The sequence below is a fragment of the Marmota monax genome, unplaced genomic scaffold (genome assembly GCF_021218885.2).
Source record: "Marmota monax isolate L192 unplaced genomic scaffold, Marmota_monax_Labrador192_F-V1.1 WCK01_AAM20220418_F8-fsc00230, whole genome shotgun sequence".
In the NCBI taxonomy this organism is placed as follows: Eukaryota; Metazoa; Chordata; class Mammalia; order Rodentia; family Sciuridae; genus Marmota; species Marmota monax.
In genome coordinates this window covers 1,126,345-1,154,209 of record NW_026693365.1, presented here as the reverse complement: position 1 = coordinate 1,154,209, position 27,865 = coordinate 1,126,345, and the positions used below count along the sequence as shown (strand labels likewise).

General features: G+C 49.8%; 1 protein-coding gene across 2 annotated transcripts; it reads left to right on the top strand.

The window, feature by feature from the left end:
- The first annotated feature begins 245 nt into the window (after positions 1-245).
- Positions 246-18,804, top strand: Asb1 (ankyrin repeat and SOCS box containing 1). 2 transcript variants are annotated; one of them, XM_046456927.2, is made up of 5 exons: positions 252-387; positions 4,190-4,331; positions 6,148-6,450; positions 11,512-11,897; positions 13,105-18,804. In XM_046456927.2, the coding sequence occupies exons 1-5, from the start codon at positions 339-341 to the stop codon at positions 13,230-13,232; spliced, it is 1,008 nt and encodes a 335-aa protein (XP_046312883.1). In that variant the 5' UTR covers positions 252-338; the 3' UTR covers positions 13,233-18,804. The 2 variants fall into 2 exon arrangements, with proteins under 2 accessions (XP_046312884.1, XP_046312883.1); XM_046456928.2 differs by lacking the exon at positions 6,148-6,450 and having other exon boundaries at positions 246-387.
- Positions 18,805-27,865: the final 9,061 nt, after the last annotated feature.

The following is a 27,865-nucleotide window of genomic DNA, read 5'->3' as shown; positions in this document are numbered from 1 at the left end:
ACTCGCCCCGCCCCTCCCACACGCTCCGCCCCTCCCGCGGCCGGAACGCCCGGCCCGGCCAACCAACGGTTCCCGGCGGCAGGCAGATAGGGCGGACTCAAGAGGACGCGTTTTCCCAGGCTCCTCAGCCTTCTACGTGGACGCATCGGCGCGCAGGCCCCCTCAACGCTCTCCGCCCTTGAAGAGGGCCGCGAGACCGGAAGTGGAGACCCCGACCTGCGCCGGAACCGGAAGTGATCGCGGCGCGCTGCTTCCGGCGGGCGGGGCGCTCTCCGGCCCGGGTCTCCGGAGGGCAGATTGGCCGCCGGGTTCGGGGCCGAGGCGCGGCTGGTGCACCCATGGCGGAGGGCGGCGGCCCCGACGGGCGGGCAGGGCCGGGGCCCGCAGGTAGCGTGGGCGCGGGGCCGCGGGGTTGGGTCCGGGCCTGCCGAGGCCAGGCCGCCCGCCCCCAGGACCGGGCCCGGTAACGGCCGCCGCTGGTTGCGCGGCTTGCTGACCCGGCTGCGGAAAGGGCGCGGGGCCGGAGGCCGCGGCGCGGAGCCTGCGGCTCGCCAGGGACCCGGCACGTCCAGCGGCAGAGAGCCGCCGCCCCAGCGCTGGAGGGAAACCGCAGGAGAGGGTCCCTCTGTCCCCGGTGGGACCCCCTCGTCGGCACTGTCCGAGCTCCCGGGCGCCCGGTGCCTCACAGGTCCATCTGCTGGTTCCCGAGAGTTCCCGCCCAGAGAGTTGATCACCCTTCACTCGGGTGTGCAGAAGGCTCGGGAGAAGGCTGTGGATCGGCCTCCGTGCGCGTGGCCGTTCCGTCCCTCCCTGCTTCCCCCACGCGTTCGGCACCCTCCGCTGGGGGACTGCAGTGCGCAGAGGGGCCCGCCGTGGTCGGTGTGGACGGCCGCCCCGGGGACGGCCAGCACCTTGGGTCCAGAATGCCTCATGTGGGAGTGAGATACTGGAGTGGAGGGTTCAGTTGGAAAGAGGGCAGACCGCCAATTCCCAAGGTAGAGAGGGTCCTGGGAGGACAGGCCGGCCTTGCCCCTCACAGGGCCCCTTTTGCATCGTGTGCTGTACTGTTTTGTTAGTGTGTTAGAGGGAGGGGCGAGGTTTAAACGTTATCCCGGGGTGACTATGTGGTCACTGGAGTAGCTAATTAGAAAAATGTGAACGTGAAGTTGTCTTTCACTCTTGAACACAGGCAGATTCTGAAGCTGCAGTGAGCTGGGCCAGGGGGTGGTGTAAAAGGCCAAAAAAGGGAGGCCCCCAGGGCTTCATAAAGCCCTCCGTAGGTCTCCTGTTCACAGTCTTTGGTTGCCCTGCACCTGACTTCTTCCCACATCTGCTTTGAGCCTTTTCACCCAATGTTAATTGCACCTATGGGATACTTACAGCGGAGGAAGACCACTGAAGGAGGATGAGGTGGTGGCTTAAAGGGCTGTTCTGCTTGATGTCTGCCTGTTGATTTGCTGCAGGTCTGCTTATGGGATCAGAGTGAGAGAACGGTGTGTTTTTGAATCTTGCTGCTGCTTGTGGCCTCTGCTGATGGGTCCTCTAATCCTGGAGGGCAAAGATACTTACACCCCCATTGTACCTGTGACTGACTCTTGAATACAGAAGGTACTCCAGGGAGATTTGAGTTGCGTACAAAAGGCAGCTTCTTCAGGGAAGTGCTTGGTCACACACTAGGGTAATATGGCAGGGCAGGGACTTGAATCCAGGCAGTCTGAGTTTCTGCTCTCTGCTCACACACCTGTCTGTGCAGTTGTTGTTGCTGAACTCTTTTAAGTATTTTGGAGTTTCTTTTGGGCAATGGTGTATTTGGGCCAAGGTGTGAATGAAGACTCAGTTATATCCAAATAGGTATCTAGTTGAACAGGTACCTTTTGTTTAATACCCTTTTCCCTCCTCTCTGATTTTGATGCCCCTTTATCACAAATTAAGTTTTTTTTATACTAATGTCTTTCGGGACAGTTGATTCCGTTTGATCTTTTTATTCTGATAAAATTCTGTCTGTTATCTAGTAGAGTCTTTTTTTCATTATTCTTACTAAAATGGTATTCTTCCTTATATTTATTTAATAAATAAGTATTCTTTAATATTATTTAATAAATAAATAAATGAATTTTAGGATATTTTGTCATATCTGATATTAAAACCCTAAAAAAATCAGTTAAACTTTATTTATTGGTTAAACTTTGTTTAAAATTTCTCTATTATTGAATCTTCTCATCCTGGTACATGGTATGATTTTTCTATTCAACCTAGTTTTCTTCATTGACTTTTAGTATATGGGGTTGGATTTATATTTATGTCATATATTTTAGTTTTCCTTTTTATTAACGTGTAGCTCTGTAAGCAAAGTGCACTCATCTTAGGTTACTGTCTGAACCTGTCCACTTTCATTGATGTAATGGAATGATGTAACGGAGGCAGTCTAAATTCATTAAAAAAAAAAAAAAAGAGGCTTAGCTGGGCATGGTGGTGCACACTTGTAAGCCCAGCTACTTGGCAGCCTGAGGCAGGAGGATTACAATATCAAAGTCAGTCCCTCCAAATTACAAGACCATGTTTAAAAATAAAAAAGGGCTGGGGATATAGCTCAGTGATAAAGTGCCCCTGGGTTCAGTCATGAGTACTGCCAAGTACACACACACACACACACACACACACAGATTATTGATTTCATGGTCTTGGAAGTCTAAACAACATGGCCAAAGCTCTGATGAATGTACCCTGCCTCCTTTGTCTGCATCACCTCATGGCAAATAATGGCAAACATAATGGTGGACACTGTGATCACATCACCAAACCAGAAGCCAGCGACTGGGTAGGGCTAGGCTTAGGTTTTTACAACTCTCTGATGAGAACTAACCAGTGTCCCATGAGAAATACCCAGTCACTTCCAAAGGTACTCTCCCACTGACCTCCCATGAGCCACAGCTTTTCCAACACAGGAACCTCTGAGGGTACAGTAGCGTATGTGATGAGTCATGTTTATATAGACAGAGTAGCATGGTGTAGCATCTTCCTGTTGCAGGCCACAGCACCTGCTTAGTGCTAGGATATTGGCACATGAGTCTCTCTGTGATGGAGATGACTAAGGTTCTCCTTCATAGTTCCCTAGGTTTAATTTTAAGATATCCTTATATACTTAGGATAAATTAGAGTAATTACACACTAGATTTTTTCTAAATATATTTTTTTTAGTTGTCAATGGACATTTATTTATTTATATGTGGTGCCGAGGATCGAACCCAGTGCCTCATGCATTCCAGACAAGCGTGCTACCTGCTGAGCCACAGCCTCAGCCCCAAGATTTTTTTTTTGATACAGTAGTTTTTGTTTCGGTGTCGGGTTTCAATTAGCGACTAAAGGCTCAGGGGTTACTCCAGTTAAATTGGGCTAACTGGGCTGCACAAAATAACCACGCAAGAGACACAAATACCTCTTTCTTTGGGGTCGCTGTGACAGCTCCTCTGACCTTAAGGGACTGCAGGAAGAGAGAGAGAGAGAGAGAGAGAGTACGTGCTGTCCCCTTTTATTGAGGAGAAGCTATTCAAATGAGGCAAGGGGTCAGATTTTAGTGGGCTGAGTCTATCTTCATGATGTCCACTGTCAGCAGGTTGACTGACACCTGGGTAGGCCACACCCAAGGGCACAATAAGAGAAGGGGACACACACAAGGCACTTGTATGTGGACGATTCCATCCTAAGCAGGGCAAGGGGTTATATTACAAAGGAACAGGTGAGTGTAGCTTCACCATGGGGCTGTAACAAGACACACCCATGACGAGACACTGACCCTCAAACCCAAGAAGGGTGGGGAAAGCTCTGCCACATTGCTTGATTGAGCGCCTCAGCACCCAGCCAGGGAGTGCGACTCAGTCATGTGTACGGTTGGTCTCCCACATTTTGGTTTGCTAATATTTTTATTTAGGATCTTGCTTCTGTATTCTGAAGTATGTTTGACCATTGGTTCTGTCATCTTTTTAAAGTTTGTTTTAAAAATTAGGTTTGGTGTCAGGAAGGTGCTAGTTTTATAAGGGAAGCTCTCTATAGTCTTTTCTGTGATTTATCTATTGAGAGTTTGAAAGCACCTGTGTAGCTGGAAGAGGCAGAGCTTAGTGCAGATGGTGCGTCTTTTTGGTTGGCCTTTCGATGTTTCCAGTGCTAACAGGGGCCCCTCTCTTCAGTGCAGGTCCTAATCTGAAGGAGTGGCTGAGGGAGCAGTTTTGTGACCATCCGCTGGAGCACTGTGAGGACACGAGGCTCCATGATGCAGCCTACGTGGGGGACCTCCAGACCCTCAGGAGCCTGTTGCAAGAGGAGAACTATCGGAGGTGAGCATTGCTGCCCAGGCTGCTCCAGGTTCTCAGGCCCCTTTGGCTCTGCGTGGATCTGTGGTTCATGGTTTGCTTTGCAGACCAAGCCCCTGGTGCTTGGAGGAGCACATTCCAGCTTTTGAGGATGGAAGGAAAGGAGATTGCAGATGCATAATCAGAGTTGTTAAGAGGTGACTGAATAGTGGCAGGGATCTGAGTTCAAATGAAGCTCCATCATCGTCCTTTATATTTTTTGGCAGCTCCCAGCCTCTCTGGACATCAGTTTTCTCAGTGCTGTTCCTGATGGTGGCACTGTCACCTTCTTTAGTAGGCCTTGCCCTTCTGAGTGTCCTGTGCACCCACAGCCACCTTCCTCAGTTGGTTTCCTTTGGTGCTCTCTGGCCTGCAGTTGTCTGCTGTGGGCCGCTGTCTTCACCCCAAAGATGTGGGGTTCCTCCATGTTGTTCCCCTGCCTGTGACTTCTTGTCTCTTGATTTGCTGTTACTCACCAAAGTCCTGCCTTTTTGTCTCCCTGTGTAGGTCACTGGGGGGGCACCCAGCCTGCCTTCTCTCTGGAGTGTTCCTGGTTGCTTTGTATGTCTGGGACTGGAGTCCCAAGTACATTTTAAACTCAAAACCCCTGTGTATTGTTTCTGGGTTTCAGCATCCACTTTAGAACTAGGTGGCAGTGATTTGATGGAAGTGCCTGTGTACTGGAACCAATGCTGCTGCTTTCTGTTGATGGTTCCTAAGAAAAACGTTGCGAATAGTCCAGGAAGATATTCCTTTCTCTTTGTCCTTCCATTATCCTAGCATTATTTCATGACAGCAGATATCAGTATTAAAAAAAAAATCTACCCATGTTTTAACTTACTTAATGTGAAGGACTCACTGTCCCCGCTCAGTTAATCTTGCGGATGTGATGGTGGAGTGAAGGAGGTCCCTCCAGGTGTTTCATGTTGCTTTTCTGTGTATTTCCCTCCTTTTTTCTTAGATTCAGCGAAACTCTTATAATATTTTTCTTTTTCTTTCTTGGGTAATGAGTTCTGGACTTGATTGGCTTATCCAAGCTGGTACTTAGCTGAAGGGCTAGTTTGGGGACATGCTGCCTACCACAGGTGCCTGGTTCAGTGCTCTGGGTTCCTGAGCTTTGTTCTGCATTCTCTTGGGAGCTAAAGGTGAAAAACTGCGTCTCTGTTGCTGACCTGGGGGGGTCAGTGGAGGCCTTAGTAGTGTCGTCTGATGGTTGCACTTCTGAGAGCTAAGTCTGGACAGTTTCCTACGGCTGACAAGGGCTACATTCCCTGTGCCATCACAGTGACTCCTCAGTCACTGATTTATTGGTCACCTAGGCCTGGTGATAATGGCAAGGCCCAGACAGAGCCCCAGCCTCAGCCTTCACAGCACGTGACTGGTGAGAGGAGCTCAGATCCCTGAACTGGCTTCCCACTGAGGGTCCTGTCCATGCTGTGCTGTCTGGTGCCTTTTTTTCTCCTTTGTAGAGGAAAGTGCTTTGGGTCAGGAAATCTAAGAACTAGGACTCTTAACTTCTAATGCTGATCATTCCGCCTGAGCCCCGGTTCCTCATCTCCAGAATGGGATCTCAGTGCCTGCCCTGCCCTTCCCTGCCCAGCTCTGCCCATTGCAGCCCAGCCCAGCCCTCACAGGGTCAAGACTCACAGAAGACAAGTGGAGGCATTGTTAAACCTGAGGGATTTAACAGTGAGTGATTGGTCCCCTTGGGCAGCCTCTGTGTCACATTGTCATTGTGAGAGGGCAGAACAGCCGGTCTTTCCTGGGGGCATCTCTCACAATTCCCTGTGTTCCCCTGTAGCCGCATCAACGAAAAGTCTGTCTGGTGCTGTGGCTGGCTCCCCTGCACGCCATTGAGAATTGCTGCCACCGCAGGTCATGGGAACTGTGTGGACTTCCTTATCCGAAAGGGAGCTGAGGTGGACCTGGTAGATGTAAAGGGGCAGACCGCCCTATATGTGGCTGTGGTGAATGGGCACCTGGAGAGTGCCCAGATCCTTCTCGAAGCTGGTGCTGACCCCAACGGAAGCCGGCACCACCGCAGCACCCCTGTCTACCATGCCTCTCGAGTGGGCAGAGCTGACATACTGAAGGCCCTCATCAGGTCAGTACTGGGGTGCTCAGGCCTGCTGCCGGGCACACGGCCACGTCCTTGCCGCTCCTGCAGCCCCCACTGTCACTCTCCTTGCTTTCTGTATTAGTTTTTCCCTCTTTAAAATTAGACTTGCCACTCATGTATTTGGCTAGTATTTTAATAAGGCTACTTCTTAGCTTTATCAGTTTTCTTATGTTTCTGCTTAATGATTCATTTTTATATACTTTTTAGTCTTTATTTTTCCCTTAAGATTTTGCGATGAATGATTTTTCATTTTTTTCTTGATTAATAATGTAAACATTTATTTATTTACCTTTTTTTTATAGCCTTTGCCACGTCCTCTAAACTTCCTTTTTTCATTGTTAAATTGCTGAAATTATTATTTTTTAAATAATTGAAGTTGATTTCCTCTTTGATCTAGAGTTATAGAGGAGAAAGTATAATATCACTTTCTAATTTTATTGTAGTGTGCTCAGGTAATGTGGACCCTATAGTTCACATTATTTATTAAAGTCAGGCTACATTGTTGTGGATGCTTGGGCAAAGCACATGACCATGGGTGTTTTATTCACATAGTACGTTTGGTAGCCTAAATTATTCTGTTTAGAATCCCTCCTTTTTTTTTAACATTTAAAAAAAAATTTTTGTGTGTGTGTGGTTGTAGATGGACAGAATACCTTTATTTTATTTGTTTTATTTTTATGTTGTGCTGAGGGTCGAACCCAGTGCCTCACACATGCTAGGCAAGCGCTCTGCCACTGAGCCATAGCCACAGCCCTACATTTTTTTTTCTTAATTGTAAGATCTGCCAGAAATTTAGAGAAGTTTGTTAGTCTCTAATCAACTGTTGTGACTTTTGTCAGTTTCCCCTTGTGTTTTGCTTTAAATAATTTTGATTTTTCCTGAACTCATAAAATTATTACTTATAATTTGTTATCCAAATGAACACTACTCATCTTTATTTAAGCTCATTTACATAGCATTATATAATATTTAGTTTTAATCTTGAATTTAACTAGCTGTGTGTGTTCATATAGAGTTATTTGAATTCTGGAATTCTGTTTTCTGATGTAGTTAATATCATTGTCATAGCTGATGTTAGCATCTATTCTGTTGTCTGCTTTTTAAATTATTTCCTTTATTTGATATCTCGTATGTTTTTTTGCTTTGTTTTGTGACAGGGTCATGCTAAGTTGCTGAGGCTGGCCTTGAACTCACCATCCTCCTGCCTCAGCTTCCCAAGTAGCTGGGATCAGAGGCATGTGTCAGTGTCTTTTGTTCTATGATAGTGTTTTCTTTGCTTTCCCATCCACTATTTTAAGGTTTTCATTTATAGTGGAAGCAACATCACCGTGTGGGCTTGTTGGTCTGGGTGCTTGTCCTCAGGCCTGTGTTGCCTGAAAGCATCACTTTGGCTTCTGGAGAAAGTTCTTTTGGATGTTTGGAGTGGTGCTGACGAGACAGAGAATAAAACGTGATTGTTGGTGGATTGCTGGCCAGGCATTTCTGTAAGGGAAATCTGCTCCTCCATCTCCTGCACGCTGGGCATCCTCGTCGTGTCTTCCTTCGTATTGACCTTTCCTGTTTCAGTGAAGTACTCAGGTGAAGACATGGCTTTTGAAACATCCCAGGACTGTCTGGGGCCAGTGAAGGCTCGAGGAAACAGGTGCTGTGCTAGCGGTCTGAGGCTGCTCGTGGTGAGTCCAGAGTTGGGTATCACATCTTGGGCAGGAGGCCTGCAGAAGTGAGGCTGTGTGCCTGTCACCTCCTGTCAGATTGCACGATTTCAGTTGGTCACATTATTGCCGGTGATCACTTTAATGTGGTGTCTGTCAGATTTCTTAATAAAAATTCTTCTTCTCTTTGTAATTAGTGTTTTGTAGAGGCACTTGGCCCCCGTACAGATATGTATATGTGTCTCGCCTGTGCCTCATCTCAGAAGTTTGTTTACTTATTAGTGTAGACTCGTGGTTTCTTAGATTGTCAAGTGAGCTCCTGTGCAGTGTTACTGTTATTTATTTTGATGCTCAAATTGTCTCATGTTTGGCCACTATTAGCTGCTTCAAGCCAGCTCTGTATCCTTTGGACATGTCCTGCCTTTCTTTGGGCAGTTTCTTTTTCAGGTAATGACATATTCAAGTCTCATCTTACAGTTGGCCCCAGTCAGTCTTGCATTCGCTTTCTCTAAGGACTCAGTCATCTGTTGTAGGGCTGTGTTATGCTGCCCCGCTGGCCAGCTGTGCTCTCTCTCCTAGGGTCTTGCAATGGAAGCTGACGCCGGGCATGGTCTGGGCTAACCAAGCGAGCGTTTAGTGTGTCTGAAAAGAACGTCCTTCCTGTGGGGCAGGACGTGATAGCACCAGCTAGATGGTCAGTGGGGCTCATCGGTTTCTTTTTACTTTGAATTTTTAGGGATTGTTTTTTATTTAATTTTGTTTCACTACGCAAAATATTTACAAGGTTCAGATCAAATCTATGAAACAGTTATGTTTTAAAAAGTGTAACTTCTAATCTTGTCTTCTTTGTCCTGTTTTCTCCCTCCCTTATAGGTAACCGTTTACAAAATTCTGCGGTTTATCCTTTCATTGTCACCAATAAGCAGACATATATGTGTGAGTGTGTGCTACACACCGCACACTGTGACCATCCTGGTTTTCTCCCTTACTCGTGCGCTCTGGAGGCCATCCCAGAGCAGTGCGGTTCCTCCTTACTTGTCACAGCAGAGCCCTGCTGCTTTCAGATGAGCCACAGTTCAGCCAGTCCCTGCTGATGGGCATGAGGGAGCTTTCCTGTCCTCAGCTACAAAAGGTGGTGCGTCAGTGGATCTCCTCGCTTGTGTATCTTTTCATAGTTTTGCAAATGTGTCTTGGGAATCTAGATCCCAAGAAGTGTAATGGATGGGTCAAGGGATAAATGCATGTGTGATTTTGGTAGCAATTGACAGTTTCCCTTCCATAGAGATTGTTCCATTTTATATTGCCCCAGCAGTGGGTGACCTTAAACTGGTCAGTACATTTTTGGATTTTCTCCCAGTGTGAGAGGCAAGAAGTGGTATTGTGGCATAGTTTTTAATTTGCATTTCTTTTCTGACTGAGGATGAGCATTTTTTCATGGGACTAAGAGCCATTTATAAATGTCCATATCTTCAGCTTGTTTTTTCATAGCGCTGTTGATTTTTGCCATTTAGAAGATTTTTATGTGTTAAAGGTATTAACCCTTTATAGCATTTTCCCAATTTTTAATTTTTTTGTTTTATTTATTTTGTGCTGTTTTTTTTCTAATTAAGAAAGTTTTTTGGTTGTTAATTTTGTGTAGCCATAAGGCAGGTTTTACCCAAAGGTTTTTTTTCCTGATTTCTACATGGTTTCATATTTTTTGTATTTTTAATTCTGATTGATTTGAATTTATCCTGGTGCAAGTCCATTTGTCCCCTACTTATTTGAGGTACTACCTAACCATAGCCTGCATTTCTGTATGCAGTTTGGTCCATTTCTGGGTTTTCTGTGAGATTCTGTGGTTCTGTTGGCTTGTCCACGTGCCTTTGTTTTGTAGGCCTTTATAGCAGTCTGTGCTTGAGGTAGGGCTGCCTCCCCTGCAGTGACTTTTTCATCTTGTTTTATCTTCCAATTGCATAATCAGTTTATATGGCTCCAAGGATGCCATTTGTATTTGCTTATATTTGTAACCAGCTTAGTTTAGGAAAGGTATTTTCACTTAACAAACAAACACAGGGAAAAGTGATATTACAACGTTGCTTATGTGGCATGTCTCTGTTCTCTTAGGCCTGGTTCTGTCACTTTAGTTAGTGTTTTACATTTTCCTCATGCAAACTTTGAACATTTATTAAGTTTATGCTTAGTTTTGTCATTTTGACATTTATTTTGCCAGCACAGAGGACGTCTTCTCTTCCCTTTCATCTTTCACTTGGTTTTGTGTGTATGCACAAAGGCAGTGTGTAGGCCTTTGTGGAGACTGGTCGCAACCGTGAGTGGGAGGCATTTTTGTCTCACTCGTCTGGTTCTTTCCTTGGCCCCAGTGTACTGTTGGACCTTTAGTACCAGTGCACAGAGGCGGCCAGCACCTGGGAGTCTGTACACAACTTCTGACTCATGGGTGGAGGAAATATATTTCATCACTCGAAGGAAATCCTAAGTATTGAGTTTTGTCACAGGTACCTCCTTACCTTTGTATCTGTGGAGATAGAGGATTTTCTCCTTAGTTCTGTTAATAGGATGGATTGTGTTGTTAATGGAGTCTCTAATGTTGGAACTAGCCTTACATTCTTGGGATGACCCCAGGAGGTCATAGTATATTGCTTTCTTAATTATTTTCTTTGCTAATATCTTACTGAAAAATTGTAGCTTGGTACTTGTAAATGAAGCTAGTTGGTAGTTTTTCTTTGTATATGTCCTTTGTCATGTTTGGGGATTATTGTGCTGATTTCATAAGATGAATTTGGAAGTTTTCCTTCTTTTTCTTCACTCTGAAGTAGGTTAAGTGGTCTTGGAATTCCTAGATCTGTAAAGATCAGAAGGACTTCCCACAGGAGTTTTTTGGGTGAGTGGTATCCACATTTTTACTTACTGCCTTATCTTGCTGGAAGGAATAAGCTTTAGTTGTCCCTTGGCATCTGTGGAGATTGGTTCCAGGATATTTTAAGACCCTGGAGGACACTCATCTGAGGATGCTGAATCCCTCCTAGAGAATGATATTTGAGCAGAACCTATGCACATCCTCCTGTAGACTGTCAGTCATCCCTAGATCACTTAAGGTACATAATGTAACGGAAGTGCTATGTGAATAGTTATCTTGCTGTATTATTTAGGGAATAATGAAAAGAAAATGACCGTTCATGTTCAGTACAATTTTTTTTTCCAAAGGTTTTGATCCGCAGTTGGTTGAATGCTCAAATGCAGGGCCTGCTTATGTGGAGGGGTGGCCACATTTGTGATCTCCGGAGCCTCCTTGGCTCTCGTTGTCACTGTGTTAAAGCCTTCCTCCTCGGGTGACTGGGGCAGTCTTTGTGGACTGGTTAGTCCACTGTAAGCCTGATTTTCCTCTCCCCTGTAGGTATGGGGCTGACGTCGATGTCAACCATCACCTGACTCCTGACACCCAACCCCCCTTCTCCAGGCGGCTCACCTCCCTGGTGGTCTGCCCCCTGTACATCAGTGCGGCCTACCACAACTTGCAGTGCTTCAGGCTGCTTTTGCAGGCCGGGGCCAACCCCGACTTCAATTGCAATGGTCCTGTCAACACCCAGGAGTTCTACAGGGGCTCCCCTGGGTGTGTCATGGATGCCGTCCTGCGTCATGGCTGTGAGGCAGCCTTCGTGAGCCTGCTGGTGGAATTTGGAGCCGACCTGAACCTGGTGAAGTGGGACTCATTGGGCCCAGAGTCGAGGGGCAGAAGGAAGGTGGACCCCGAGGCCTTGCAGATCTTTAAGGAGGCCAGAAGTAAGTGGTCAGAGTGTTCTGATGAATAGTTTGGTGGGATTGATTGGATGAGCAAGAGGTAATAATTAAAAATAAAACAAAACAGACCCAATTAAGCACTTGGCCAAGATCCTCAGTTGGGACGAGCAGTTTTCCAGAATGGCTGTTCAGATTAGTCTCTTCTGTGATTCTTAAACACCATGAGCGGATAACAGAAAATCTATGAAAGTGCATGTATGTTTTCAACATATTTAGAATTATCCTCTCTTTACCCCTTTGCTCTGCTTTGTGGCCACAGATTGTTAGTCATTGATTTCTTTTTCACGTGGCTTTAAAAAGAGCAAACCTGTAAGCCTATTTTCTAGGGTTCCTCACATCCCTTTCTTTAGCTGCACTCAATAGCATTAGTTTGAATGATGTGATAAGTAATTTTTGTTAGAATAAAGTCTGTAGTTTGCTCATTTTTGAAGGAAAGGTTTTGCTAAATGAATAAGTTGATGACAGGGAGTTTGGAATTGATCAGTGAGCCTGCTGGTGCACTTGGCCTCAGTAGCTCTCTGTGGGCCTCAGAAGCTGACCTTGTTGTCCTCTGACCTCCAGGCTGCGTGCCCCTTCCCCATTCCTGCCTGGATGCCCAGTGTCCAATAATGACTTCTTTTCAGCTCTTTACCTTTTGCACAGATCGTTAACCTTGAAGCCTTTTGTTGTTGAATTCACATAGGTTGGTTCATTGCTGTGTGCTCTTGTTCAGCTCTTCCAAAATTAGTTGACTGGTGAGGCTGGGAACTGTGCTGATTGAATTCAGATACGTGTTCTTGAGTGTCACTTGTTACCCTCTTCAGCAACCCAGGCAGGAACTTGGCTATGCCTTTTTGACCCAGAGCAGATAGTCAGCCTGCTCCCCTCATGAATCCTCAGTTCTTGGCCCTCAACTCCCTTGGAGCATCTGAGACTCCCAATAGTGAGGGTCAGTTGCTTGCATCTGCCTTCAGTGGGCAGCTCTTATTTTGTCTAGGGTTTTAAATGTAGTAGAGAGAGGAGGTGCTGTTACAGTGAGCAGATGCCCCTGGTTAAGAGGCTGTGGAGATGGAAGGAGCAGATAAGACCCTGCTCCCAGGGCTGGCCTGGGCATTAGTGTGGCTCTGTCAGTCACAGCCAGCCTTTGGCTTCCACAGTGGGGACAGGAATTTATCTTCCCTGATCTCTGTTTCTTCCCGCAACTCTCCAGGCATTCCAAGGACCTTGCTGAGTTTGTGCCGGGTGGCCGTGAGAAGAGCTCTTGGCAAACACCGACTTCATCTGATTCCCTCGCTGCCCCTGCCAGACCCCATTAAAAAGTTTCTACTTTATGAGTAGAAGATGCAGGTGATCTGAGGGAGAGCCACCGCTGATGCCTGCATCTTGTGAACCATCCTGTGCTGCCGATCGCTGGTGAAGAGACGGCCTGTTCTCATGGACTGTAATTCCATCTCAGGTGCTGGGGCCACGGAACAAACAGTCCTTGGGTCATTGTCAGCCGAGAGGCTTATACAAAACTTAATTTTGTTCTTCCTGAATACTTCTGTTTTGGATTTTTGCAGTTGTATGTTAATGAAATGGGCCATGAAGTGTGTGCAGGTGTGGGTGAGACTGGAGGCTTGCTGATAGCCCCAGTAGGGAAGACTCCTAGCACTTTCCAGAACTGTGCTTTTATTTATTTTTCTACTTTGCAATTATTCTATTAAAACCTTATATCTAAATGAAATGGAGTTTTGGTAAAAAAAAAAAAAAAATTAAGTAGGGAACAGAAATGCAGTTCATGAACTTGCTAGTTTGTTTTCCCTGCTTCTGGGGTCGGTGTGTGCATTCGACATACCCCCACTTCCTACCACTCTCATGCTCTTTTTGTGAGTTGCCTTCATTCAAGGATGGTTTCCTGGCTGCACGGGCTGTCAGTGTTATCTGGGTGTGGTGGTCACAGTGCACGACTTGTTCTCATACCTCCTGTACCTCGCCTCCTGCCAATGGTGTCAGGAGCTTTCTGCCTTTTCACTTTAGGAAGCTTCCAGACTGTGACTGATTTAAGGAGGCCCACAGAGAACGAACCAGCCAGGATATGGCAGCCTACTTTTAGATGGGGACCATCCTAACAGCTGTCACTGCCAGTTATAATGAGAAACACCTGAGGCGCTGTCTCCAGTCCCTGGATGGTTCCAGGCATTCAGTTGCTGGTGTCCAGTGGACAACACATCTGGTGTTGGTTGACTGCCCTTCACTTTCTGGGCCTAGCGGCTTTGGTAGCTGTGTCTAGAGTCTAAGGCAGGGGAGAGGAGTGAGGCCAGAAGTCTTTCCCACTTGTCCAGAGCTGGCAGTTGTGGAGAGATGACTGTCACTGCAGGTATCTGTGGCTGTGTGGGTGGGGCTTGCTTCCTCCCTCAAGGCTGTGCAGCCAGGAGTGAAGGTCACTGGCAGGTGGGCCAGGGTCTGTGGCCTCAGAGCATTTCCTAGTGAAATGTTATTTAGCCAGTTGAAGCCTCTGAGGACTATTGTCAGGATTTGTGGTGATTCTAAACTTCCTAAGTGTTTAGAATTTCTGCCACGTGAAAATCTAACTTGTCAAAATTGATGATATGTTAATAATTCTTAGCATCATCATGTGTTTTAGCCAACCAGGCAGGTGACATATGGCCTTTATGTTCTAGAGCCTAAGGATGGAATTGTACCTCTTTAGGTGTCATGGGTGGGCTCCCTGCCAGAGCACTGGGCACCTTGTGTGGACTCATGCAGCTCTGAGGGAGAAGCCAGCAGGTTATTCAGAGAGAAAAGCCAGTCCTGGGCGTTTGCCCAGCTGTCGGAATGTGGTGGCCTGGATTCCTGAGCCCTGAGATTTGGCTCCATGCTGCCCCTGGGAGGGACTTGGGCTCAGGTCCGACTGAGTAAGAGAGACCTTTCCTAAGAGAGGAGAGAAGGGTAGGTGGGGGCCGCCATAGCTGGAGCGATGTGCTGCGTGGGCTCCAGCACAGGAGAGAGTCAGGTGTGTTCTGTGAGGCACTCAAGGTAGGACTAGGCCCAGAGTTGGATGGCTTGGGCAGGAGCTTTAGTGAGTTAGGGGAGGTTATGTGGACTTCTGAGCCTCCTGCATATATACCACCCATCCTGCAGGGGTCTCTTGTCACTGGAGATGGGCTGGCTATTGTTTGTCACCTTGGTAGAGTTGAAAGTGCTTTCTGGAGTGAGCAGTTCACTGATGCCACTTGGAGCCCTTTCCTGATTTCCTGGTGAGGTTTCCCGCTTCTGCCCTTTGGCTCAGTGGGAGAGAAGCTGCAGGTGAGGTGTACCGAGGCTCTTCACACACTGAGGGGCTGTGTTCTCAGACTGAAGAGCAGCTCCCAGAGTGCTGTCTGTGCAGGAGTGCCTTGCTTCTGGTTACTGAACCGTCTCCCATGGTCTCGAGAAGAATGGAACCAACGGATCATCCATTTGGGCCAGGGAGGTAATGTGTCTGGGGAGAGAATGAATGAGCCAGGATAGTGCCCACTCCTGGTCTTCCCCTGGCATGGGTTGTACCCCAGCTGGTCTGCAGGTGGCCAGGGTTGTAGCCTGTTTTTCTGGTACTCAGGATTGAACCAGGGGTATGTTAATACCACTGAGCTACATCCCTGGCCCTTTTTATTTTTTATTTTGAGATAGGGTCTAAGTTGCTTAGGGGTCTGCTAAATTGCTGAGGCTGGCCTCCAACTTGCAATCCTTTTGCTTCAGCCTCCTGGATTGCTGGGATTACAGGTGTGTGCATCCTGCCTGGCTAGGGTCACTGCTGGGAGCCATTAGCCAAGTAGGTTATGACAATTTCCTTGCCAGCGTACCCCATGTTGCTTAGTGGAAGGACTCGTGGAAATAGGACATTTTGCAGTGACATTGCATGTAGGTGACCTTGCTCAAGGACCAGGGCGGTTCCAGGTTTAGGGCGTTCCCGGTTTAGGATTATTCCTGCTGAGAATAGGGCATATCCTGCTGCCTGAGTTCCCCTTGGGTCACTGCTCTTCATTTGCAGAGGACATATTCAGCTTTCCCTTTGCCAATTTTTGTTTTGGAATCCCAACAACTTTGAGGTTCATCCTTTTGTTTGAGCCTTCATAGCTGCCAAACCTGGATCTGAGAATAGTGTTGGTAAACGACAAAGGTCATCTTCCCTGTTTTAGTGAGACTCACTTTACTAAAACTCTCTTTCTCTTTTGTTTTTAAGGATAGATTATAGGATAGGAAAGACTAGCTCCCTCCACCTGAGCACTTTATGAAGTCATGCGTCTAAGCCCTGGGACACTACATCCCACATCATGAGGAAATATGGAGCTGGTGAGGTGCTGCCCGCCTGGCCCAGTGCAGGAGAGGGGATGAGCCTGAATGTTGTCCTCAGCCTTCCTCGGGCAGCTGCGGGCCACTAAATTGCACCCCAAGTTGTGGCTGCTGTGAGCATGGGGTGGCAGGTAGTATCGTACCTCTGAGAATTCAGCTTTGGAATCCTCGATAAGGGTTTTAGATGTATTTCCAAAAACCCATCAGTGTCTCATGTTGTTTGACTTTTCATTTTTGCCTGTGTTATTTATATAGCTATTTAAGTCTTGTTCCAGAAAAGACTTAAATAGCTATATTTAAGTGATGCTTGTGTTTTGGTGTTTGTTTTGATGTTTGGTAATAGAGTGTCCCTGTTAAATAGGTCACTAGCAGTTTCTAACAGGACTTGTGTTTCTGTCATCAGGCTTAAGTACCATAAATTTAAGTTTTTCCTCTTTTTCCATGAATTGATCCTTCAAATAAAAAATTTGTGAAAGAGAAATTTACAGCAGTCATGGGCTTGCCTAGGGGAGGGACCTGCCCAAGAGCTGCTCCGGCCTGGGCTCTGTGGCTGTCCACGTGGCTGTGGGCGGGCGGGCCCTGTGCGTAGTGAGCGCTCGCTCCATCAGGTGTGAGAACAGCTGCTGCGCCTCTCCCAGGCTGCACGTGAGTCGCTGTTGTCAGGACTGCTGTCCCTCCTCATATTGGATGTGCCTTGAGGCAGTGACAATGCTGGGAGAACCTGTGACTGGGAGGCCCAAGCTTGACCTAGAGCTGCAACAGGGGAAGCTGGAGTCGCATGGCCCACAGTGTGACCCTGGGCTGCGAGGGCTCTGTGCAGGGGAGCAGGATGAAGACACATTGATTCAACTGACAGGATTGTCTTAGATTCTGAAATCATGTCTTTTCTACTAGGAGGATAAAATGTCCTTTTATAAAATGAAGATGGCAGAGTGCAGTATATTTGCTTTTTAAAATGCTTTTGGTCATGGAGCAAAACGTTAGCTGCCCTTCGTGAATCGTCTTTGCAGCCTGAAGCTTGGGGCCTTCAGAGCTGCAGCGAGTGTGTATCTCCATCAGAGCTCCTGGGTCTGCAGTAGCCTGCCCTCTGGTAAAGGGTGTCGCAATGTTCCTGCTGCCTTCGGCCTAAGGATGAGACCTGAGATCCCCCATGGGCTTGAGAAGTGCAGATACTCTGTGCTAAGCCTCTGGCCACCGGATCCCTGAGAGACACAGGAAGTGGTGTGGACGTCTAAGGGTAGACTGCCCCCTCCCTCAGGCCCTGGGAGCCTGTGGTACCACTGGATGCTCATGATGATGCCAAGTGTGGCTCGGTGACCTTACAGGCTCTGGCTTCTGCCTCCTGCCTGCCTACCCACCCACCCACCAGGCACTCAGCAGCCAGTGCTGACTTCTAGGAGTTTAGATTCTGTGCCAGTGCAGATTGCTCTCCTGGAAGTACCTCTTCCCACTGGCCCTCCTTTCTCTCCCTGCTCACTGGAGCCTCACTCCCTCCTCCCATTCATTCTGACTCCCTCTGTGCAGTAAAGTAACTGATATGCACGCATGGACAGAGGGATTCGTGTCCTGCTGCAGAATTCCACAGTGACGTGTGTCCATTCCAGACTGTCAGTGGGAGGAGCGAGTGGGGTGGCAGGAGGGACTTCCATTGCCTTACTGTGTGTTGCTCAGGGTCTTTTCTTCCTTAAGTTGCTTTATTTCAAGGTCCCTGTATACCAGGTAATGTGCACATGTGCATCAGTCTTGTTTGAATGTGATGTTTGTGATCACAGCTTTCTACATACAGGATGACATTTTGCAGCTGTAGTTTAGTCTGCTCTGCCCTGGGGTGTCTGCACATTTCCCACTGCCTGTGTTGGGTGTGACAGGCCCTGAGCCTCTGCCTGGGACATGCTGGAGAGATGCTCCCACCAACCCTGTTGCACTTTCTGCTTTGGTGGTGAACATGAATTTTTCTGCAGTGGCTGGAACCACGGCAGTTTTTGCTCTTGTGCCTAGTTAAGAGCTTTCAAAAGTACGATGGAGGGCTAGGGGTGTGGTACAGTGCTTGCCTGGCATGCATGAGGCCCTGGGTTCCATCCCCAGTTCCCTGTCCCCAAAATGGTATGATGGACATTTTTGGTGTGTTATTATAACTTTAATACTTTCCCCTTCTAATTCCCCGCAAATGCCTTAATTTTCTGGCCCGTATCTCACTGGGTGGAAGCGTTGGCCATGGGAAAGTGTTGGTATGTGCAGGTCCAGAAAGGGCTCTGAACAGCTTGCCATGCCTGCGGGGAGGGCTGTGAAACAGGTGCGCCCAGGGTCCAGGGAGGTATCAGATTTTGTGTGTAGGTTTGAACTGCCTGACACCTGGTGGGACTCGGGGGCTGAGGCTTCTGCTTTAGAGGTGTTCGCAGCCTGCAGCTTTCCAGCCCGTGCGGCCCTGCAGTGTACTGTGGGGTGGGCGAGGGAGACCTGGCGAGAGTGTGGCTGCTGGCCCTGTTGTTCTGAAGAGTGATGAGTCTTGTCCGTGTGTTGGGGGTGAGGGTGTGGAGATTTGGGATGAACCCCAGAGTGAATCAACTGAATAAAAAAAGGTTTGTGTGGACCCTCAGTGGCTCCTTGGTGTGCTTTCTTCCTTTTGGGGGAGGGGAGGGGTACCAGGGATTGAACTCAGGGCCACCTGACCACTGAGCCACATCCCAGCCCTATTTTGTAGTTTATTTAGAGATAGGGTCTCACTGAGTTGCTCAGTGCTTTGCTGTTGCTGAGACTGGTTTTGAACTCACAATCCTCCTGCCTCAGCCTCCCGAGCTGCTGGAATTATAGTTGTGCACCACTGTGGCTGGCTCTTCGAGTATCTTCTGTTTCTGCCACTTCCTCAAGCTGAGCCTTGCTCACCCTCCCAGTCTTTAGACTGAGAGGAAGGCTTCTGTCACACACGGCCTCAGTCCCTCTCTGCCTCACCAGGTTTGTGGTAGTTACTTTCCATTCACCGTTGGTTCTCTCTGTCTGTAACACCAAGACTTTTAGTTTTGGGATGGACACTTGGATTCCCAGAGTTCTGGCAGCATTTCCCAGCCACCTGTGTGGCTAAACATGGCCATTTTTCATAGCTGCTTCTTGAAATCCCATGGAAATAACTCAATTTTTTTTGAAAGCATAAATTTACTAGGATGTCTTCAAATAGCAACCAAATTAGGACCTCCTTAAGAAAATAGATGAGTGGCAGCTGACTTAGAAACCCCGAGGAAACGGCGCATGAGAATCCGACATCCCGGGAACTGTGGGGGAACTGGCCGTCCCGGGCATCTTGGGAAGGGGTGAAAGAAGGGTTGACGGGCAGCCTTTGGAGAAGCAGCGGCCTCCTGCCTCTCCAGCTGGACAGCTGTGCCCCCTCTAGCTTGGAGGATACGGACGTGCCCTGCTGGTCTTTACCTCGTGAAGACCTCAGGCAGGGCGGGAAGCAGAGGTGCCTCCTCTGGGGACTCTCTTCAGCCTCAGAGGAGAGACCGAAGATCTGCTGTGGCCAACACAGTGGACTCCAGCAAATGCCTGGAGAGGACCAAGATGTCAGTGTCCACGTTACCAGGTACAGCAGGGCTGAGAGTCAGAAGGAAGCACTGTGCCGGCATGTCATCGCGGGGTTTCAGAATACTGGGCGATTTCTGGAGAGAATGAACAGTACACAGAACCAGTACCGGGATTCGGAATAGCCGAGGAGTTCCTGAATGCCACGCAGAGATAGAGAAATGTGGACCTTACCTCCAGATTTCTGAAGGGAGCTGGTTCCCAGGTAGATGAAGTCATGTTGAGAGACTTGTGGGGTCTTTGAAAGTTTACATTCCACACACCCTTTCCTAGGAGATTACTAGAGGATACGCTCCACCAAACCAAGAGAGTAAACCAAGGAAGGAGAAGTCGTGGCCCCGGGAGAGGCGAGGCCCGGGGTGGGGACAGCTGGTCCGTTAGACGTTAGCTCCAGAGAGGTGGTCTAGAGGACGCCTGCTGCCCCTGTGTGCACTGAGCAGAGATTTGGGCAGATTTGGGGTGGAAATGCTGACAGGATCTCGGGAATCCAAGGAACATCAGGAAAACAGTGGGGCAAGAAGGAGAGGAAAAGTGAACCGAAGGAAGCCAGGACCAGCCGTGACGAGTGTGGTCCTGACACTAGGGGGGGGACACGGGAACCCTGACCCGAGGGAACGGACAGGCAGGTGGGAGGAGGAGCCCGGAAGATGTCTGAGTGGAAGGAGGCAGCTGAGGGCCTGCCGGGCGGAAGGGGACAGCAGGCGGGAGTGGAGCCCCAGATGGACAGCAGAGGGCAGCCAGAAGCCCTGGAGCTGCTTCTTTCCAAGGGAAATGGACTTTGGAGAGACTCATCAGGCAAAAGACACAGGCATATACCGCTTGTGAGGGTGAATGCGGAAGTCCAGAAGGAGTGGGAGAATTCCTAGGAACATGCAACTTACCAGAACTAACAACGCGGTCTGTGACCATGGCAGGTGCTGCTCCGTAGGAGGTGCATTTAGTCCTCGCACAGGCAGCTTGGCGTGTCCCCTGGAAGAGGAGCTGAAGCCCTGGCCCCAGGCGGAGCAGTGTGCACTGTGATGCAGAAGGCCACGTGCCCCTGCCAGGAGAGGGCTGCTGGGGTTTGGAGGTGGCCTGTGGCCCCAAGGCCTGGTGAGAGGTGTCTGGGTTGGGGCTGGGCTCTGTCCTCTGTCTCTGGGAGTGAGCAAAAGCAGGCGTCACGAAGCCAGCCTGCCTGGGTTCCGCCTCTCCTGCAGGGCTCACTTGCCCTTCGCTTTCCACCATGAGTTGAGGCAGCATGTTGCCCCTCAGACGCAGCTGCCCAGCCTCGGGCTTCCCATCCTCCGGAACCACGAGCCACATTGACTTTAAACACCCGGGCTCAGGTGTACTGTTAGAGCCACAGAAAACAGTGACAGAGTTCGGCTGCTGTGTGCTGTGAGATGAGTGCACAGCAGTGCTCAGGACTTCCAGGCCTGGGTCCTCCACAGCCCCTCCCACTGTCCCAGCAGATTATCTACAGGTTTTTACAGCTTGCAGCCTGCTCCAGGGTGGGGACTGATGGGGTTCCTTTGGGGTCAGCGGTTCATATTGGGGGGCCAAAAATGGTGCCCAGGAAACTGATTGCTGGGGTGGGAGGGGGCAAGAAATTCCTTGGGATGCTGCCTGTAGGGGATGGTGGTGAACTTCCTGAGGGTGCCGGCTGCATCAGGCTGGCCTCCCCAGGAATGCTGTGCAGCTGCCTGTGGGGGGGCAGGTGGTGGGACGAGTGCTGCTGGGTGTCCCACATCCTGGCCAGGAGCCAAGGTGGTGGAGGAAGGAGGGCCCAGTGGGACCCAGAGGACAGACTCTTCCCAGGCCCTGTCCAGCGCCCTCTACTGTCAGCTCTTCAGCGGTGCCTGCTGGCCCGCTGTGTCCCAGCGGCAGGCCCAGCGGCAGGCCCAGCGGCCCTGGAGGTGGAGCTGGGGGCTGGAGAGGCTCCTGCCCCGGGCTCACTGGAGGCAGTGTGCAGGACTCTAGCTCAAGGGCACTCAGCCTCACTCTCAGTCACAGGGTCTCAGCCTGGGCATGGAGTTAGGCCCAGGGAATGGGGCAGAGGCTGTCACCACCCACATTGTGACTCTGCTCAGGTTTTTGGCTCCCAAACGTAGTCTTTTTTTTCCCTTTTCTCTTTGGTCAGTTAGTGATCTTGTTTCTAGGCATACTGCGTCCAATTAGCCATCGCCAAAGAACCCTGTGGACCAAGGTGTCTTGGTTTCCGGCGGCGTGAGTCTGCTGCTCTCCCTTGGCACGTGTCTCTCCCTGCCTTTGGTGGCCATCTGTCCACGGGCATCGGCTCCTCCAGAGTCCCCCTCACAGCAGCACCTCCATCACACGCCTGCGTGCCCGAGGGCAGCCCCACGTGCTTCATTCCTGCTGTTCCAGGGTTGGGGGTTGCTGCTGGCCCCTGCAGTGTGTTGGGGTGAGCGTGCATCACTTGTCACACACATGCACCCGGGCATTCCTTTCTCCCTGGGCCTGTGTGGTCTCTCTTCCATGCTGGGGAAACTGATCGAGTCATCTTTTAGTTCAACAGTCATTGAAGCAATCAAAGGAGCTGCCCCAGCTGCCCCCCCCCCCCCCCCCCCGAGCATTACACCTGGCTCTCCAGGCGTGGCCTGCTCTAGAGCCGGTCCAGCTGCCTTGTCTAACACCCTGGGAGTCTACTGCCAAGCGTTTCCCATGTGTTTACTGATACATGTTAGAAAGGCTCCTTCATTTTCTGGGTTTATAAGCTGTTATTGGGCATAGTGTCTCCTCATCCCTCTGGGCCCTGTTGTGATTTGGCCCTAATCACAGGTCTAGTGGCAACAAGGCTGGTTGTGGGTATGGAGAATGAGTGTCCCTTTCCAGGCCTCTACCCCTGATGAGGCCACCCCTGGGTTTTCAAAGGGATCGTAGTCTTCCGTGACAGGGTAACAGTGCAGGTCAGACTGGTTCTAGCAGTGGAGGCTCAGAGGGACGAGCGGGAATAAGACTGTCAGTTTCATCTGGGTCCAACCCAGTCTCCACTCAGCTTCCAGATCCCGTCCCCATCAGGGCCTTGGCTTTCCTGTGAGATGCTGGTGAGACCGTTGTGCAGCCAATGTGGTTAAATTGGTTTTCAGAGACACTGGCCCTGTGACAGGGACAGCTACTTTAGTGCTGTCGCTGCGTTTCTCGCCCCGGCCCTGACGTGTGCTGAGAGTTTGTTCACAGACCTGCAGCAAGGAGAGGTACTCAGAAGATGCCCTACACACCGAAGTCCCGGTGTCCTCATTCCAGCTGTCACAAGCCCTGTCCAGCACCTGATGCAGCCCCAAGGCACTTGCCCTGGTTGGCGCTGCACAGCCTGCTGAAGGAGATGGCTCCATTAATTCTGACGTTGCCCGAGTGCTTAGTTCTGAATAGCAGCATCCTCTTTCTCCTCACAGAAGAGAGCACAAGGGATTGGTTCCCAGTGTCTTCTCTGGCTGCTCCAAGTACCAGTTGTGTGCCAGTCAGGGCCAGTCCAGAGGGCAGCAGCCACACAATCACATGAGCAAGGCAGGTATGATGTGCAGTGTGTTAATTTTCCAGGGTTTATCTTATGTGTAGAGGGAGTTCTAAATACCCCGAAGGACAGTACCCAAGGACGGGGCACCAGAGGCGTCCCTGCTTGCTGGTCAGGACCAGTGGGCAAGGACTGGCAAGCTAGTGGAGGAGGCAGGCTCTTCCCCCAAACCTGCACACAGGTGCCACTGACTGTGCTGGGGAAGGTGAGCCCCGCTGGTGTGCAGCACTCCAGCCGAATTTGAAGGAAATGGGAATGAGGGGGTCACCGCAGGCCAGAGCCAGGAAGAGGAGCTGCCCTCCTCCAGCATCCCTCTGGCTCCCTCTGCTGGCTGAGTCTAATGTGCGGCTGGTGGGGAGGCAGTGCTCCGGACCACAGCCCAGCTACCAAGGTGGAATGAGCCTCAGAGGGCAGCGTACTGGCAGCTGGCGAAGCCCAAGAAGGACAAGAGGAGGAAAGGAACAGCACTGGCCAATAACATCTGCATAAACGCAAAATCCCAAAGAAGACGCAGCACACAGCGCACACTGCAATAGGCCCCTTGGGCTGTGCGTCAGTGTCAGCTGACTCCCACCAAAATTTGTGCTCCCCTTGCAGTGTGGCCTGGTCTCTGGGAAGCACTGTGTTGTTGCCAAGCAATGGAATGCTCCTTCTAGGTCCAGGCTTTTAGAAGAAAGCACCTGTCCCCTCAGGGTCTCTGTCCCTTCTTGCCACTTGGATGTGGATGATGACAAGTTCCCACAGCTGGTCGAGTTAGGAAGTGGGAGGATGGCCACATGAGGAGAGCTTCTTGCCCACCAGGTGCCCCGGCTTGCACCTTACACAGTGGCACGCTTCTCACTTTGTTAGCTAGCATCTGTCCCTGTGGGGTCAGCCTGTATTATGCCCACTGTGCCCATTTTAAACTCTGCCTGCTCCTGTGTCCTCCTCCCCTCCGCAGGGAGGGTCTTTGGCGCAGTTCTACACACACTTGTGCACCAGAAACTGTCTCAGAGTCAATTAGAACTCATATGCAGTGGGCAGGTAAGCCTGCTACCCCGATTGCACCTCCTTCAATGGCACCATCTAGATGCCTCCCTTGCCTGGCCTTTGTCCTGAACCTGAACCCTAGGTCCATCATGCCGAGATTTGCAGCAGGCTCTGAGCCTGGTGTTTGAGACAAGTTCTGGCTCAACCTCTCACTCCTTGGCCTGTGAGGCCTCGGGCTGCCTGCACAACCTCCGCATGGGTTAGTTGTTTCATTTATAAAACGGAGGACGGGAGAGTACCCATCTAGTAGCATTCTTAAGAAAATTGGTGGGGCAAGCAGGTAAGAGCTTTCTAGGTCCTCCTCCTGTGTCCTCCTAGGTACCTGTCACCTTGGAGAAGAAACTATCATGGTCTCTCCTGTGACACTACAGCTCTAAATGAGGTAGTGTTGAAGCCAGCACAGCTAGGATCAGTCTCCAACTCACCCTGGGAGAGTCAGGGAGCACAGCTTCAGTTTCCCCATCTGTAAAGTGGGCCATCCATGGTGCTGTACAGCCCTCCCTCAGGAACTGGTTCCAAGAACCCTGTGGATACCAGACTCCATGGGCATTCAAGTCGCTGATAAAAAAAGGCTGTGTTTGCACACAACTATGCCCATCCTCCTGTAATCTTTAAGTCTCCTGTGGGTTGCTAACAATACCTAATGAAATGCGGTACAAACGGTTGCTGAATTGTGTCGTTCAGGGAGTAATGACAAAAAGTCAAGTTTTGATCTATGGTTGGCTGAACCTGTGGATGTGGAGCCTACAGATATGGATGGCTGGTGCACTTTGTGGGGTATTGTGAAAGATAAAGGCCCCGGTGCAGGGCAAGTGCTTGGCAGAACGTATGGCCCATGTTTCCTGCACTGCGGACTCCTGTGCTGATCAGGGGCCTCACTGAAAAGGCCAGCTGCTGATGGACACCACCTTTAACTTGCAGTGCTTCGTCTCGGGGGTGGTGGGAAGTGGGTGAGAACGCCTCCTGGATTAAGAAACAGCATTGGGGGGGGGGCTGGGGATGTGGCTCAGCGGTGGAGTGCTCGCCTAGCACGTGTGGGGCCCTGGGTTCGATCGTTGGCACCACATAAAAATAAATAAAGGTATGTGTCCATCTACAACTGGGGAAAAAAAAAAAAAAGAAACAGAATTTCATTACTCAGTTGCCCCTTCTCTCAGTAAAGGCCTGCACAGCTTGAGACTCGCTTCATGGAGCCCCTTGAAGATCAGGAGAGAAGCACCATGTGACTTTGAAGGGCTGCACCTTAGCTGGTGAGTCAGCTGGGGTCATCGTCCTGACAGAATCATGCCTTGGGTCTTCAAGCTTCTCTTGAGAGCCCGTGGAGTTAGGTGTCCACAGGAGTTCCTGGAACCAGGAAGCTGTACACATGAGGTAGGCCTCCTGCACACTGCTAAAGCCAGAGACCAGAGTTCTCCTGCGTGTGGTGGGAGATCTTGTGAGTTCTGTGCTGTGGATGGAGTCCTTACTCCCCATATTCTGATGTTGGGTCTGAGGTTCCTGTCCTTCACCATACCCTGGAGGTGCAGGCTGAACATCCCTAATCCCAAAATCCATCATCAAAATGTTCCAGAATTTGAAAATTTCTGAGCACTAACATGATGCCCCAAGTGGGAAAATTCTATACTATGAAACTTTGTTCCATGCACCAAGTTATTAAAATACTACCTGTAATTACCACCAGGCTGTGTGTATGGGGTGTATGTGAAACGTACGTGAGTCTCATTGTTTAAACTTGGGTCCCATCCCTCGATATCTCATGTATGTGCAAATATTCCAAAATCTGAAAATAATAAAAAATCCAAAATATTTTTGGTCCCAAACACTTTGGATAAGGCACACTGAGCCTGTAGAGGTGGAGACCTCAACTCTCTGCTTCTGGAAGAATGGAGGTGTTATGGCTTGATCTGGAACATCCCCCAAAAGCTCATGTGTTGAGGACTTGGTCCCCAGTGCATGGTGTCCAGAGATGGGGCTCTTGGGGATGACTGGATCATGAGGGCTCTGACCTTATCAGCGGATTGATTCATTGGTGGTTTAATAATCTGAAGGGACTACTGGGATGAGGTGGAAACTGTAGGTAGGTGAGGCACGTTTGGAGGAAGTAGGTCGGGGGGGGGGGGAGATCCGTTGGGGATTATCTCTCACTCCTGGCCCCTTTCCCTCCCGCTCTGCTTCCCAGCTGCCATGAACTCGGCAGCTTCCCTCCCTCACACCCTTCCTCCATGATTTCAGCATCCGAGCTGGCTGACCACGGGCTGAAACTTCTGAAAACTGCGAGCCAAAGGAATCTTTCCTCCTTTAAGTTGTTCTCGTCAGGTTTTTTGGTCATAGTGACAAAAAGTTGACTAACACAGGAGGTGACTGTCAACTTCCTTCTCTTGGCATTTTTTTCTCTGCTGTCCACAGGTTGGTTCCATATATCAAACCTGTCTGGGGAATGGACTACAGAGCCCCAATGTGCCACCAGCCTTCCCTGGGCTGCCTGTGCCTCCCAGAGGTCACTTCCTCCCATCCCTGCTCTGGATCTGGGGTATCTGGCTTCACATGCAGCAGCCCTGGGAAGGGGTTCTTGGAAATTGTGCATTTATGGTTTTGAAATCCCAAGTGGGCTGTCCATGCTGTTTTTAAAGGAGTGGTGGTGGCCCTGAGCCAAGATGTGGTGAGCTCTGGGCTCCATGGCAGCTCTGGGGACGATGGGGCTGGGCCAGGAGGGGTTCTGTTCCTCTGCAGAGCTCGCATTTCATGACTTGTAAAACCCAATCGGAATTCCAGGTGTGCGAGAAAAACCCTGCAGTTGACATGCAAGACCTTGAAAAGCTTCATGGATGAATGCAGCCAAGTTCATTCACTCCCACTTCCTGATTGATGGCTGTGGCCACTGTGACTGGCAGAAGGTAGATGTCCCCTGTTCCCCCAGCCACATGCTGTGCTGGGAACCCCCTTTCTCTTGGGTTTCCCTTTCAGGTGCCTACACAGACAGACTTCCCTCCCCTCTGGTTGGGTGATACCTCTTCCCAGGTCTCCCAAGGCCTGTGATCTAGGACATGCCCCAGCCTAAGCATTTGTCACAAGGGTCAGATTGTCATTGTCCTGCCTTGAAGACCTGGGGGTACCCAGCGAATAATGTAGATGGCTGGGCACTGCAGAGACGTGCTGGAGTCTGCCTCTGCTTGACAGCAGCTTTCCTCTCGGAGCCCACCAGGACCAGTTAAGTTTGGCCCAGCTTCACCCAATGGAATCCTTACTTACATGTCTTAAGTCATCCTGTCACTATGACAGAATACCTGAGATTGGGTGATTCCTGCAGTTCTGGAGGACGTCCAAGGTCAAAGCTTCAGCTGGGTTGGTTTCTGGTGAGGACCAATCTCTCTTCTTGAATGCTGTGTCCTCACAGGCGGAAAGGACAGAGGCAAAAAGGCCTGGCTAGTTCCCTTAAGCCCTTTCATAAGGTATAAAGCTTTCCATGAGGATGGAGACTTCATAACTTACCTGCTCCCAAAGACCTACCTCTCAGTCCTATCCCAGGAGGGCTAGGCTCCAGCAT